General features: G+C 34.3%; 1 protein-coding gene across 1 annotated transcript; it reads right to left on the reverse strand.

Moving 5' to 3' along the window:
• Positions 1-2,297: 2,297 nt before the first annotated feature.
• LOC119081076 (zinc finger protein 26) lies at positions 2,298-15,777 on the reverse strand. Its single transcript, XM_037189819.1, has 12 exons — positions 15,462-15,777; positions 10,972-11,665; positions 10,623-10,793; positions 9,971-10,568; positions 5,350-5,601; positions 5,055-5,289; positions 4,708-4,997; positions 3,411-3,543; positions 3,073-3,186; positions 2,840-3,003; positions 2,600-2,761; positions 2,298-2,534 (listed from the first exon to the last, which is right to left on the reverse strand). The coding sequence occupies exons 2-12, from the start codon at positions 11,649-11,651 to the stop codon at positions 2,388-2,390; spliced, it is 2,946 nt and encodes a 981-aa protein (XP_037045714.1). The 5' UTR covers positions 11,652-11,665; positions 15,462-15,777; the 3' UTR covers positions 2,298-2,387.
• Between the last annotated feature and the right edge of the window lie 421 nt (positions 15,778-16,198).

The raw sequence follows: 16,198 nt of genomic DNA on the forward strand, positions 1-16,198 counted from the left end.
AAATCGCGCTGAATTCTAATTGGTCATATTGTCGAATAATGCGCGTATTCATTTAGCTAAATTGATTCGTATACGGAGTGAAATCATAGTGAAATATACTAAGTGGAACCTAAATAATACTTTATTTATGTACATGGAATTAACATTGTATCAGTTAAATTGGCCTATGATTGGTGTAAGAATATCTTAAAGTTTCTTTGTGACTCAAATTATTTTTATTTTTTGTGTGAAGTCGATTTGTTTGATTTGATTACAACAATTTTTTAGAGTCACTTAAAATCTTTTTTTTACCAAATAACCATGAAAGTCAAGGTAGAAAATCATAGGTAGATTTATCTTGATAACCGTATTTTTTGACATGAGGCTAAGCTTTCGCCACCTCATCAAGATGTAAAATTTACCGACCGTCAAATAATCAAATGAGTTCTTATCTTTTTGCTCTTCTAGTTTTTTATTTTTTACTTCATTTGTTTTAGCACATTCCACTATAAAGCCAAACTATCCTGAGGTCTTTGCTTATTTTTCATTGTTGGTGATAACAGCTGATTTGCTGTTTGTAAGGCTTTAAAGTTAAAACATCTCTTCGTGAGTCTCCTATTACAAATAGTAATAGTCTGACTTAAAAACCCACGAAGGAGGCCATAGTGACATCTATGTACTACCAGCGAAACTAGTAGGAAAGGAAAACCGGTTCTCCTAACAATGCTTTTTCCAGTAAACCGTGCGAAAACTCTACATAAAATCTAATCAGCTTTGTTTAGTTTATACCATAGAGTTTGTTCTATTGAGAGGGCCCTTGGTTTATACGAATCTGACAGTAGGTTTTTTATATGTCTACGGTTGAGGTTCGAAAACATACCACTAGAAACTCAATATCGTAGTGTTAAGTAGTCGTGTTAACCATTACGCCATTGAGTACATAATTTTACTTTAAATAGTTGTTCGATTAAGATATACAGTGATAGTGATGTGATATGCCCATCCATGCGACCAGTGTTTCAGCCCTCAATATCATTTTTTTTAAACTAAAGTCACTAAAGTTAAAATCTGATGTAGCCACCACTAAAATAAAATTCAATTTTCATAATTGAAGATAACTGACTTAGTCACCCATTTGTACACGTTCTATACAGCAAGGAACGCTATTCTGTATAATTTGCATTAATAAAATCAATCGCAAAAAACTAATAAAATAATTTTATCGTTAGATAGAATTAAATGGAAATTTTTATTAAACAATGTTTCAATGGCATCTCCAATAAAGTTATATGTTGAAGTACCTATCTATTACATACTTCTCTAGTTGATTGAAGTTTTATATAATGTCCATCTACATCTAATTAAACATTCTGAACGACATACTGTAAAGTAAAAACACAAGTCTACACATAAATGAAGATAACTCATGACCTCTAGTAGAAATACATTTTTTGCTATCTGAAACATCAAATCTAACAAGGCATTAAAACAATGCAGGACATTTCTCACACCTAAAATGATTTCCCAACCAAGGTCCAATTTAAAATTGAGTCAGCATATCCATCAGTAATTACTCGGATCTTCACTTAAACATTACTTTTTACAATATATCAAGTAATGGTGAATGATACGCAATGAACCATGCGACCATAAATCATTTTGTGTTAAGATTTTGTTTTTGTAAATGTTATGAAATTTACCTCATTTTTTGTCATTGCCATTCAAATGTCCGTTTAAGAGTCAATTCGCCAATTCGTCAGCCGAATTTTTAAATAAGCTATCTCCGATATTATTAACGTGTCTGGGGGACAATTCTAGCCCATAACCGATCGATTCCGCGAGGGTCTCTTTTCGAAAAATATCTATTTTTATACATTTTGCTCATAGTCGAAGTAACAAGTAACGAGTAACAAATAACAAATGTTTTAAACTTTTCACTAACGGTAAATTTATCGCCATATATTTATTGAATCTGTTAATTTTACTGCAAGTTTTGCTGTTTAAACTGATTTTTATAGTTTGATCTTTTAAAGTTCGGAACAGGTTAGGTCAATTTGACCTGAGCTGATCTGACAGGTTCTGAAGTTACCTGACCTTTTCCGAAAGAGTTCCATTTTACTCTAGAAACAAATTGAAATTTAACTCAGTTTTGGTCTAGTCAGTTAATTTTCATATCAGGGTCAGATCAAGTTTAGGTCAGGTTTATAAATTACCTGAACCTGACCTGAATCCCGCGAGTTGTCTTTTTCTTGACATACATAAGAAAACACCATTAAAACTTTTCAAAATTTATTTTAATAAATCTTCCTGCCGAAAATCGGAAAATTATTGGCGTTGAATGAAAACAAACAGTGTGGTCGGCATATTCCATTTTTTCAAAATTTATTTATAATCTTTCGAAGAAAAATCTATTCGTGTATCTCATCCAATTTTACACTGTCAATACGTCGTCGTGGCGGTTTCAATTTTGTATGCCATTTCAAGTGGCCTGAAAGTGCACTACGTTGCGTAAATTTTTTTTCGCATAAATTGCATTGGTACGGACGTTCACCAGTCTGACAAACAAACAAAAATCGATTTAGCACTACATCGCGATGAGGGACAAACTGTTCTTACATACATGCGTTCTCATGTGATCGGTTCGATGATATTTCTTTCTAAACGTCTTGCCACAAATCTCGCACTCGAATCCGGTATGACTTCTCAAGTGAAGTTCGTATCTGGTTCGGTTGGTAAATTGTTGGGGACACTGTTCGCATTTGAAGTCGAAGCTCTTTACAATCTTTTGGAACAAATTGAAAAAAAAAATGAATTCAACCGTGAATTCGACAATGTTTTTGTAACTATAACACAAACTTACATGAGACTTGGAATGCGATGCTAGGTGGCCCTTTTGTATGAAAGCTTTATTACAAATTAGGCAAACGTGAGGTCGAATTCCTTTATGGATTTTCGAGTGGAGCTTTAGTTTATCCTTGCATGTAAATACTTTGCCGCAATCGTCACAAGCAAACGGCTTCTCACCTGTATTCCGATTTCGGCTATCAATTAATTCGTCTCATTAACTTAAGCTAAAAAGCTTCTACCACTTACCCGTATGAACAAAGTAATGGTTGATTAAGTTCCGTTTAGTTTTAAGCTTTCTCCCACAAAGATGGCAGAGCCATTCGTTTTCACAGTGAGCTTTCATGTGGTCATCGTAGACATCTGAATGAGACGCGGAGAATTAAACGAAATATTTAGCCACTGGACTGAACACATATTTAAAATCAACTTTACAATTTTGATATACGTGACCTAACGCTAAAGGACAAGTGATTTTGGATAGTAACACGGGAGAAATGGAATCATTTCAAAGTCAGTTCTTCAGTAGGATCAATATAGGATTTGGATATTGCTAAGAAAACGTAATTTGCAATCGTGATACTTACTTTCGTTGTCAAAAGTTATCGAGCAAATTTCACACGTAAACATTGTATCCGCTTTAATGCCTGTAGACTTCATTGATTCACGAATTTTAACCGCTTCATCCAATTTTTCGCTTAAACTGACCGAAGGAACGTTCTGTAATTTAAACGAGAAATTTACTTGCAGGTGAGCTTTAATGGAACTACTGATTGAAGGTGTGATATTGTGATAGTATGGTCCAGGGTCAGGCGCTGATCAATTTGGTGGTCGATAACAAAAAAAGCAACAAGAAAGTCGATTTCTAAAAAAAAATATTTTATTCTCATCGAAGCTTGTTCTACAGAGCCTCTACTTCTTTTTAATGTACTCGCAACGCAGGTTTCGAATTAAATTATTGAATTGAGTGTGCGGTGGTATGTCGATGCCCTCTGCAATTAACTGTGCTTCGATCTCTTTCCGTTTTCTACGACCATCCCTAAATATACGAGTAATTGTATGCGTCAGTTCGATGGTCATTGGGTTACGTGGTGAGCAATTAATCTGGCAAGTGTGTGGATTTTCCGCTCTGTGTAATATTACTTCGTCATTGTCACAGCAAAACAAAAGCGATACTCCGGCCTCACACTGTTGCCCCTTCTGTTTCGCTTTTCTGCAACGATACAGAACTTTTTTGCCCTGTGTAATGTTGTTGGTTGTCGATATAGACCAAATGTTCTCAGTGGTGACAAAGTTGATAGCGTCAGAATGAGACGAAAATTTTCTCTCAAATGTCCACGTTCGTTTGATTTTCGGACGTCTTTTCGCTTCGGCTTGTTCATTGGAATAGGTTTGAAGTGAGACATCGAAGGACGAATTAAAATTCGATTCGCCAATTTCGCGAAATTCTTTCGGAATGAATGAAGTGTCAGGAACATAATATTTATAATCAATCGACTGAATGGTGTTCGAGTTGGTGTTTGTCGTCGTGTCATCGCTTTCATGACTTACCTTGAAAGAAAGAAAGTTGCAGAAATAAATGGACGATAGAATTTATCGACATTTGGAAATTCTGACAAATTTAGGAATTGGAAAATGAGTTCAGTGAATTTAGGTCGTGTTTCGGATATGCTATGAACAGACACCCACTAAGATTTGTCTTCACAATTTACTGAAGCAAAAAACAGATAGTAAAGGAGAACAATAGAGTACAAAGTAGGTGGATTACAGAATTACAAATCGTTGTATCGACTGCAGCAATTACGAGATCGTACGACCCACATCGACTAAATTTTCGTGTCGTTTGTCATGTTAGCGTCGCATAAATAATCGAATCCAACTTACATGAGTTTTCCTATGAAGTCGTAAGTGTCGCTGCGAAATGAACTCCTTCTGACACTGCGAGCACTTGAACGCATTTGACTCGGATTTGTTGTGTTGTATCATGTGGCGTTTCAATGATATTGCACTAGCAAAGGAAAAGTCGCATAGATCACAGTGGTATGGTCTATCACTCAGATGCATATTCACATGTCGAACCAGGCTGCTCGGAGTTTTTAACCATTTACCGCATAAATGGCATTTTGAAATCGTACCCACGGTATGATGACGACCGAAATGATATGTTAAGTGACCTACAATATGAGAGTGTACAGGTTACTATGGCAGGGTATGATTTAAAAATGGCTTACCAACTGTCGGCCACCATTTGTGACACAAGTAGCATTCAAAAACTTTTGGTCTATCGTAAACCAGTGTAGGTGTATTGACGATTGCATTGAAGGGCAATGGAACATCTGCATTGACCTGACCATCTCGGTAACTGTCGTCCTCAGTGTAATTTATATCACAGTTTGATTGACTCTCCTCATCTTCCTCAATATCTGATAGTTCCAATTCTTGTTTCACTATAACCATTTCTGGTTTCTGCACAAAGAGAAAAACCAATAAATCCTACGAACACCATATTTTAGTCTGCCTACTTACAATGTCCATGTGATCGCTGTCCACCTCGTAATTCCGGGAGAACTCAATGACATTTTTCAAAGACAAGTCTTTTTGCTCCTTACACAAACGATCGAGGATCAACTCATCCAACCCAACGACTAGCTTATCCAACAATAACATTTCCAAATAACATCCGTAATCGCATGACAGTGCCAAGTCTTGTAAACGGTGATACCATTCGTCAACAGTTTCATTTGATTCTTTATTCGCCAAATGGAAGGCTTTGCGGTGCTGTATCGATGATATCGGAAGTGTAACAGCCACACTCATGTTTGTAACACTTTTTTTTAGATCAGATTGAATTAAATGATACTTTAATTGATAGGAAAATGAAAACAAGAGCAATATCAAAACACTCAAATATCGCTGTCAAAAGTGTCATAATACACAGCTGACGTTGTTTTCAGCCAAATAATGACTACTGTCAAATACTTTCTCTAGCAACCAAACTTCGTTTTGACGCAGTCAAAATACCACCTTATTTTGACAGATGTGACACTGACTTTTTTTGTAATAGAGTTGCCGTGCCGCGTTTTTCGTCACTATCACAAATTATTCATTTTCTAACACCGAAATGGGTAACAGTAGACGCAATATTTTCAACACAAAAAGGATATAGCTGCTCATACTTCATTTAATTTATTTTTGAAAGTGTAAAATTTTTTATGGCAAGATTCACTGTACCTTAATTTTGCTAGTTTGGTTGCTAGAGAGGGTATTGCTACTGTTATATCCCGGAGCAAGGTCATAAATATCAAGGTTTTCTGAAAGAACTTATCTTAACCTGTTCTTTCAGAACTTTGGTAAATATTGAGATGGTATCGACTACAATAAAAACAAACAATGAGCGCTATTGCTGACGCATATTAGCAAAATAGTGATAAAAGGTTCATTCTACGAGAAATTAGTGTGTAAGTGTGCTTGTTAGAATTTCTCCTTATAAATTTCAATATTTTATGCCGGACCAACTGGACTGATAAAAATATTTCAGGTAAAATAGGAAGTTGTTTTTGTAAAATTTAGTTGAACGAACAAACGAAGTAAAAGATTTTATAAAGTACTAGATTCGATGAGTAGTATCAATGCTCCATCTAGCACCGAAGCTAACTGTGACTGTAGTCAAACAGATGGCGAGAGAGCATTTTGGTTAGTATGCTAATGATATGCCCTGTCGTCTGTGAAAGGCTAATTCAATTGATTACTTCTCGTAGAATTACATCTTGTGGAAAATCATCACCAGCTATTAGAAGAACAATGATGCAAATGCGATTTTTTTTTTGTTTTTGTTTTTTCAAATAGGTTTAGAAGGAGAAGTAAATTTTGTTTTAGTATTAGTTTATCCTTGTGTAGTGTAAGAGTAGTACTGATAACAAAAAATGTTTGCCTTTTAATGTCAATTATTGTCGAATATTTACACTGGTGTTGTAACATGTATCGAAACGAAGTCTTTTACGTAAGTTATGGTTATCACGAAACTTTTGACTTTAGTCACTTTAGTACCAAGAGGAAAACCTTTTCTTTTTGTCAGCCTCACTTTATAAACACATCTAATACGAAAAGAGGTAGCGAAGAGTATTATGACAAAACACGACCGCTTTCCATGTATATGATTTTTCATGTTTCGGGAGTTTTTTCTTGCAATTTTCTCAACCCCTTAAAAACCTCTTAAAAATAATAATGTCTTGGTTTCTAGGCACGCGAAAAAGCCTAAAGTCTCCGGCCAAGACGAAGATGAATATATCTATAAAATACTTACGTAAATAGCAAATATGATCACATCCCTTGTTTTCCAGCCCGAAACTGCTTTTTCGTCAAAATAAAATTATCTGAACATGGACGTAATCTACCTTTGTACTATGTGTTGTGGACGGTATATTTTAGGTAATTTCGCGAGTTGTAGCCCGAACGAAGTGAAAATCCTTATTTTGTCCACTATAAAGCGTTTGTGAATTTTTAGGTGAGAAATTAATCGTTTCCCTACAGCCACATTGTGATACAAAATTATTATTTTCTCACCTAAAATGGCCATTGAATTTTCTTCAAAGTATACAAAAATATTCACAAAACGCAGGCATGAGAAACGTTGTGTTCACTTCGTGGAGAAAATAGGAAATTCCACCTATATTCGCTAATAACGGCCTTCGCTTCGCTCTGGACGCAACCTTTCGCTCTTGGTGAAATTTCCTATTTTCTACTCATGATTAGCAAATAACTATTGTCGTCGTGGGGTTGGACAACTCTATGGTGAATGAAATTCAATTGCTATTTCTGCTATGAAAAACATATTATTTACTTGGTATAAAATGATTACAAATAGAAATGTGCAAATTAACATTAAATTGTGTGTAATACAAAAAAAAAACCTAAATCTAAATAACTAAAACATTGATGATGAGAGACACTTCACACTGTGTATCTACGTATATTTATCATAAAATTAAAAATTTATTTTCATATCTATTTGTTCGAATCCTAATACGATAATGATTGCTTTTTTTGGCGTAAAAGTATGACAATAATAGTCATTTAAGCTGCAATTTATCTGTTTTGTATTTATCAAATACTTAAAAATTTATGCTTTTTGATTGCGAAAATATAATACTAACTGATATAAATAGCTAAAAATGATCGTGACGACATACAGCATTCATTTTCAAGACTCTTAATAATTTATTAAATCATTTTAAATCTTTTGCCGTGTTCATCTAGCAATTTTTTTTTAAGAAATTGTACTTCTGATGTCTTTAAGTTACAAAAAATTGGAAAAAAGATCTACATAGTTCCAAATTTGAATGGCTTGCATTTTTAGTGACTTCACACCTTACTGTACCCATCTGAACTATAGAACAGTTTACTTCTATTACAAGGCTGTGTTGTGGATGCTTAAAAGCTTTAAATAGTTATTTGTGTATCTGTTTTGGACGATTGTTTTTAGGCAATTTCGCGAGTTGTAGCCCGAACGAAGTGAGGGCTACATGCGAAAACCCGAGAAAAATCTCCAAACTCACTCATTTTCGGCCCCGACACATGAAAACGTCAATTGCGTAAAGTATCTACCAATACAATGAAACCCCAATAGACAGTGCCGCGCTTTCACAAAGACCAATTGGACCATGCTTCTGGGCGCTGGAATATGATGGATGGAGTGTAAAGGAAAAAGACAATTCTTACAAAATAAAAACTTGCCTAATTATGCTTTTCAAGAAAAAGAGGCGCTGGAGAACTGAATGGTCCGGGCGCTGAATATACTGGATGCGGCAAAGCCAGTAGGATTAAAATGAGAAAAGCTTATTGAGTATTTTCACTAAGAGAATAGAAAATTTCCAGAAAGAATTTTGTAGCTGCGGGGCGGCTGCTTGATTTGAGGAGTTACTAAAAAAAATCAAATAAGCTTTCAGGATACAAAGTAACACTGACCACATACTGCACAAATACTATTTACTTCACATGAGTTTTTCCAAGGTATCAAGTGGTGTTACTGCAGTTATAAACAGTTATTTCTTCCCTCAATGCTACTGATTGTACGTGTAGTATGTGTAGCACCACCTAGGTGAAATTTCAACAAATTTGCTGAAAAGAACCATTTTACGAAACTCGGCAATTACGTGAATTCGCCGGAAACTCAGACCATGCCACTTTTTTCAATTCAACGGAACACACTTCCTTAACTTCAAGAACATCTAAAGAAAAAATTTCTTAAACGTTTTGAGTTGCAGCTATTTTTCACACATAAAATAATAACTAAACGCAAAATCTAATTATCAGCGTTAATGTATACTGAAAATGAAAAATTAAAATCTAAAAATTGCACCATCCGGCCAGCTTCTTATTGAACTTATTGGATAAATAAAAAAAAAATTAAATTATTTTTAATTGAAAGTATAAATGAATTGAATCAATTTTTTTTCTATTAACAACTAAAAACGACTAGACACTCGTCCATTTAAAAGCAATTGCATTTAATGTAATTACAGTTTTTACTAATATTATCAATCTACGCTAAACACATCCGTTGTACTACTATTACTACATCTACACTACACAGTTGCCTTAACCTCTTAACAGTAGATATAACAAAAAAAAACACAGAGACCTAAACTTAAGTTTTATAATAAAATAAAAAAAAGTTGAATGAATGTGGTTGCTACTTTAGTTATGGAATCTAAAAACAATCTAGAATGATTATCGATTATCAAATTTAAGTCATTTATTACACCGAATATTCGCAGTCGCAAACGAATTCGGCAATTTTCTGTGATTCATCAAAGATCGATCACTTTAACTCGCAGCTTTCATCGATTGAGAAAGCTCTACAAAATTTTTACAGAAGTTTTTTCTTTTGAATTTTGTGCAACAAATGTGAGCGATAAACTGGCGTTCTAATTTTTCATCAAAGAAAAGCATTCAGAACTACCTGCTGCTTTTCAGCGGCGATGATACGATCTAGATAATGTGCCCCTATGCATCAAACCGCATAACGGCATCTAATAAAGTAAAATATTCACGATCAATCTGTTGAATGTACTCAGAGCAAAAGAAGTAACAGATTTGATAGTTATACTGGATGGCGATATGGTTTGCCGTTTTCAGCCGGTTAAACCACCATAGCATAATTTCTAATTTCAAAATTGCCGCTATTGCTTAAGTACTTGTTTTTCGGTGAAAAATCCATTGGTTTTTCCTGATAGTACAATGCCTTCGACTCGTCATAGGTGATTTGACTCGAAACAGTTGTTCGAATGACACTGATTCTCGAACAATTTTCCGCATTTTCATTACTCACTAAAGGCTTTGTCAAATCGTAGTAGCATTTCTGTGAACTCAAATCAGTCACAATGCTTTCCGGCTCAGTTGGATCACTTGTACTTTTCAATTTGTCTTTGATTTTATCTTTGAATTTCTTGGGGACATCCGATTGTTGATGTTTCGATTTTTTCAGAAATTTCGTTACTATATTGACTGTCGCTTTTGTGGCATCTGGTCGATACGGTTTCGGTCGTGACTTTTCCGCTGGCTTAATGCTTCTCATACACGACGATTCCTCGTGCTTGTACAAATACGATTTTAAAGCGAATGCCTTACCACATCGACTGCAGGTGTGCGGTTTCGTATTTGAATGGGTTTGAACATGTGCCCGTAGATTTGATTTATCAGCAAATGCCTTCGCACAAATGTTGCATGGGAACGGTTTCTCTCCTCTGAAATGAAGATCGTAAATTTAAATGGAAAAATATCGAGGCTATGAAACGTACGTATGCGTTCGTATATGTCCCTGGAGCAACCATGGACGAGAAAATCGTTTGCCGCAATGTGGACACTCGCATCCTTGATTATGTGTTCGGACGTGCATTGAAAATGCAGGCATTGACACGTATACCTTGTCGCAGTGTGGACATCGTCGTGCTTTTTTATCCATCAATGATCTGTACAATTGAGAAAATACTTAGTCATTGTTGAAGGCGGTTAGTTGCGTGCGGTGTTAGTAGATTTGAAGGTTATAATCGGACTCTTTTGTTGTTAGACATACAAGCTTTACGCTTAAGATTGATTGTACAAGTTCGAATGTCACAAAAGATCTGTTGTCAAGATTTTAGAACTTACCTATGCGTTTGACGATGTCTTGCCAAATTCGATGATGTTGAATACTTTTTCCCACATTCCGGACACACATGTACATCTTCACCACCCGAAGCCGAATCTCCTATTTTACTGATTTCCATACAGTCATGACTTTCAGTTTCACTAGACATCAAGCTATCGTCAACTTCTGGAACACTTTTCTCTACAAACAAACTGAAACGATCTTGATTGAATCGCCGTGCATCATACTCCGAATCATCGGATTGATAAGACAGTTTTCTCGATTTTCTTTTATCAAAAATTTTATGTGAATAATTAAATGTAGACGAATCGTCTTCTGATGATGAAAAGTTGGCCAGCTTGTCCGCTACTAAATTGCCAGCTGTCTTCTGAATTGGTTCATTGCGGTCTGGTGGATTAGCTCTAATTACGGAATGTATTTTATCGTTGAATGGTTCAATTTGCGGTTTTAATGCTGCTGTAAAAATGGGTTGGTAATCGATCGCTTGGCTTTGCGTGGCAACTGGCTCGTCTGCGACCGGATATTTACGACTGTAGTCAAAAACTTTCTCATCGGGTATGAACTCCTGAACGTGCTCTAGATTCGTTGTACTCAGTTTTCCAGCGGCCAATGTCACATCTGCCAATTGTGTTAAATTGTACAGTTCTTCTGGCACAGTGTGATCCATTTCTTGTACCATTTTCACAGTTCCACCTATTCAGGACAAAATGAATTGAAAAAAATTAATTTTCTTTTCAATTTCAAAACCATCTCAATCTCCCTACTTAATGCCATGTTCTTCCAATTGGAATGTAATATAGACGAACGGTATATAGCAAAGGTGAAACAACCTGCTCGAACGCAAAAAATATGCGTCATCGCGAACGTTTTTGGAAAATGGCCAAAATATTTTCTTGTTATTTATTTATGAAAATTTTCATGTTAATGTTAGTGTGTGTAGGTTCGACTTTTATGAATCAACGTCCTCTTCATTTCAACGTTCAATTGGCCAATGTACAGTGTATGATGTATACACATGAACGTCGTTGTGATATCTAGAGATTATTGTTTGAGACGTATTATATTTTGCATTAATATTTGGAAGGAGTGTGTTTCGGAAATATTGATGAAAATGTAGCGAAAATATTGGGCGATTTACGCACGAGTTGTTAGCTGTTCATGTTTTCGCATTAATCTCTTTCCATTAAATACTAACTAAACGATCTGTCGACGGTTCAACCTAATTAATTGAATTTGTCAGAAACGATTTCAGAATTTAAACGTTTTTGAAGTATTTGATAAGGTGAAAGGCTAAGTTAACTGTGGGCTTGAAATCAGGCTTGAGATCAAGCTAATGTTGTCTTATATATAGGTGCCAGATTAAAAACATCTTAAGTAAAATACTTTATTTTAGTCTGTCGATTACAGTAATATTAAATCAAGTATAACTCTCCTATGCACCTACCGCTTGTGAAAGAATGTTAAATACTAACCCAACACCATGTTTCGGGGCCGAAACGATAGTTTTTCTGAAGCTTTTTAGTTTTTTCAACCTCTTCAAAATAACGTAAAATCAATCCTACGAAACAGATACTCAAATAGCATTCATTTCTCTAAGAGATTCTCGAAAAGGCCTAAGTTCGAACACGAACAAAATCTGTAGATGAATACATGAAATTTCAGTGATAAACATGGTCTTCCCAACGTTGAAACTTATACAACAAAAGGTTTTGATATGCCTGATAATCAAGAAAGTGTTTGTCGAAGTGAGCGAAAAGCGTGCTGCTGACAGTATTTTTTTGCAATTCAGTGGTGTAAGGTATGAAATTGAAAGTTTTTACTGATATTCTGACAGGAAATGCAGTTTTCCCTGCAAGCATGAGTAATCAAAGTGACACTATGAAAAATGTTTCGCAACTTTTTTTTCAGTAAAAAAGTTTGTATGACACACTGTCCAGTTTCAGTACTGTATTTAGAGTAGTATTGTCATTTAATATATCACCAGTGTCGGTACCATTGATGGTATTGTGAACGAATGTGATTTTAGATAATGGAAAAGATGTGCACAAAGGCATCAATGGGATAGTGTCCGCTAATGAACACAAATAAATAAATGCAAGTGTATAAGTATAGGTGTTTGTGTGTTAAAAAAAAATTCAAGGAGACGCCAAGCACTCGCTAGTTAGTACTTACTTACAATTTATTGATGTAAATAAACTACTACCTGCTGTATTGAAGCAACACGAAAAGAAAATTCAGAAATCATTCTGTCTTCTATCAATACCTGAGATTGATTTTATTACGAAAAACTAAATTTATTTACATAAAAATAAAAATATCCGACTTAAAAAACCACATGTTTCAACTAAGTACGTACATACATATCACTTGAATTCGGTTTTGTTTTTGTTCTCTCCTTTTTTTCAATGGGATGTGCTGCGTTATTATACAGATGTACCATTATACACATAACTACCATATGATAAATAAGATTCAAAAAAATATTCATCGGTTAATGATTTTATGTTCTTTAAAGAAACAACCTGTAAGCTGTAAGCATACTGTTTCCCAGATTTTTCTGTAAACAAAATTGGGGAACTGACTTTAATAAAAAAAAAGAAAAATGTTTATTTTGATTATAAGTAACATTAAAAATTCATGTTTGTTGTGTGTTGGCTTCTTGTATAAATGGACTTCCGTTCGTGAACAATTCTGTTAGAAGATTGTTTGTTAATTCTTAAGGTTTACCGGCAGTAATATGGTTCTTTTGGAATTGCATTTTAATTTAGATTCCACCTAGTTCAATCGCCTATTCCATGGGTTAACGACATTAAAGTTAGTAAAATATTCAAAAAATTAATGACATGCCTGCCCTCTGTGGATATTTAATGAAGTAGAAATGATCCTTGAACTTTTTTTTTAACAAATAGATAAATCCGTAAAATTGAATAAAATGAGGAAAGAAGATCTTATTTCTCAGTATAAAATACTTGATTTGATGAAGTAATAGATTCGATAATATCCTAATAAAATGCTTGCCGTCTAGGAAATGTGAAGGTTAAGAATTATTTAGAAAAGAAAGTTCTGTAGGGATTACATTAAATAAGTAAAACCTTGACTGATTCGAACAAAAGTTATTGAAAGTTAGAATTTTGTCCAAAATCAACTCCAATTTAAAAAAAAATCTTAAATACAGTAAAAGTATCTTACAGTACATTAACAAAAGTTCTTTCTATTAAAAGTTCAAAAGTTATAGACTCGTAGTCTCACAGCTTTAAAAACATTTTTGTGGTATCAGCTAAAGAACTAACAAAATTGTTAATTAATAGTGGAGTAGGAAAGATAAAATGTTATCGTCGATAACTTATCAGTGTGACATAGCAAAATGTACGATAAAAGTTCGTGCAGAAGAAAATACTTAAAAGAAACAACAGAAACCGTCTATGAAAAATTCTATTGTGCAGGGAAGACAAAAAGACACTCCACAAGAAAAAGGGCTAATCACAAATCGTCGGCAGCATAACTAAAGCGTATCTCCGATATCTCAGAAACTACTGAACCGATTTTGATAAACATTTTTTTTTTTACTTAAAGGGCAGTGAGAAGTTATGAATTTTAGCCCGACATAAAGTCAATCGGCCATATGGTTCGGAAGATATTGTAGAAAAATTGAAAAACAAAAAACAAAATCTGTAAGCCATTTGAGCCGATTTTGATAAAATTTTATTTTTCCCTGAAAGGTAGTAAAAAGTAATGAATTTTGAGCTCGACATAAAGTCAATCGGCCATACGGCTCAGAAGTTATTGTGGAAAAACTGAAAAGTCTCTAGAGAATACGACGAAAAGTGCTGATTTCACTGAAATTTTTTGTATGCTCAAAATTCATACAACCTTTCACGAAAAAAAAAGTTTTTCAAAATCGGTTCAATAGTTCCTGAGATATCGGAGATACGCCCTTTAGTCATGTTGCTGACGAAATGGTTTCGGACAGACATTGTCATTCTATTCTATTTCAATAAATGAGTTATTCATGATAACCTAAAAAAATCAAACCTGCGAAATATTGGCTAATGTTAAAGAAAAAGTAACTTTCAACTGATAAATACCGGCTTATAAACTAAGTACATTCATCGTTCACGTCTTATCTTCTCCGACGCAAATAACGACTCGCCTATTATTGACCATCAGCGAATGATCATGAGTAAGGTGGTGTTTTTAACGAAATTTTATTTGTTTTATCAGAAGCGATAAACGGAAAATTTCACGCTCTCGCATTCTCTAAATTCGAGTATATATTACTTAGACCAAGTATATCAAAATTCATCGGGCAGTTAAATACTATTGAAATTGATGAATTTGCTTGTGTTGTCAAAGTTAAAAAGATGTCAAGGTGTTTTTTACACAATGCTTGGTGCATTTTTATTTTCAATATAGACTTGTACCGTAACTATGTCGTGAAATAAGAAAAAACTAAAAATTTATCGGAAAGCTCCACCGTCATGATATTTACCTCAAAGTCTTGAATTCACGGTTTCTGATGTATATCCTCCTCCAATGGTTTGCTTATAGTAGACACACTTCACATATTATTATTTTTTTAAGTCTTTCCCTTTCCGATTGAGATTTTCTTTTTATATATCCATTCTAAAAATTTACCGTTTGCTTACTGGTAACTCACTCGTGTATCCGAATCACTTAGACGAAAAAGTGATAAAATTTTCTTCTTTTTAAAAAAGAGGAAAATACAAAAAAAATTCAATTCAAATAATTTTGAAAATTCTAATTCATCTGTCCTCATGCAGAGATTGTTTGAAACTGATTTACAAAAATAAATTCAAATCCTCTTGCGCATATTCAACTTTGAGCCAGCCACACAAGAGTGTACCATCAGCACATGTAATTATTTTACAGCCCTGGTATATTTTTAACCACCACTAAGATTAAACCATAAGACATTCGCGTCGTCGTTAATATTTTTTTCGTCGATTTTATAATGTTGAACGCGCGCGTTATTTATAAATAACATCTATGTGGTTGGTTGGTTGTTGGTACAAAGATTTTCGACTTTTTTTTTAATAGAACTATGAATATGTGCAGCAAGCAACACGTTGGGTTTTTCTTATTTTCTGATCTCTCTGGTGTTTTTTTTCTTAATTCCTTCTTGAACAGAGTGTATGTATCTCGTCTTTTATACCTTATTGTGTTTAGACTAAGGAAAAGTGGCCAATTAATTAGTTTAATATTTTT

The sequence above is a fragment of the Bradysia coprophila genome, unplaced genomic scaffold (genome assembly GCF_014529535.1).
Source record: "Bradysia coprophila strain Holo2 unplaced genomic scaffold, BU_Bcop_v1 contig_350, whole genome shotgun sequence".
NCBI lineage: Eukaryota > Metazoa > Arthropoda > Insecta > Diptera > Sciaridae > Bradysia > Bradysia coprophila.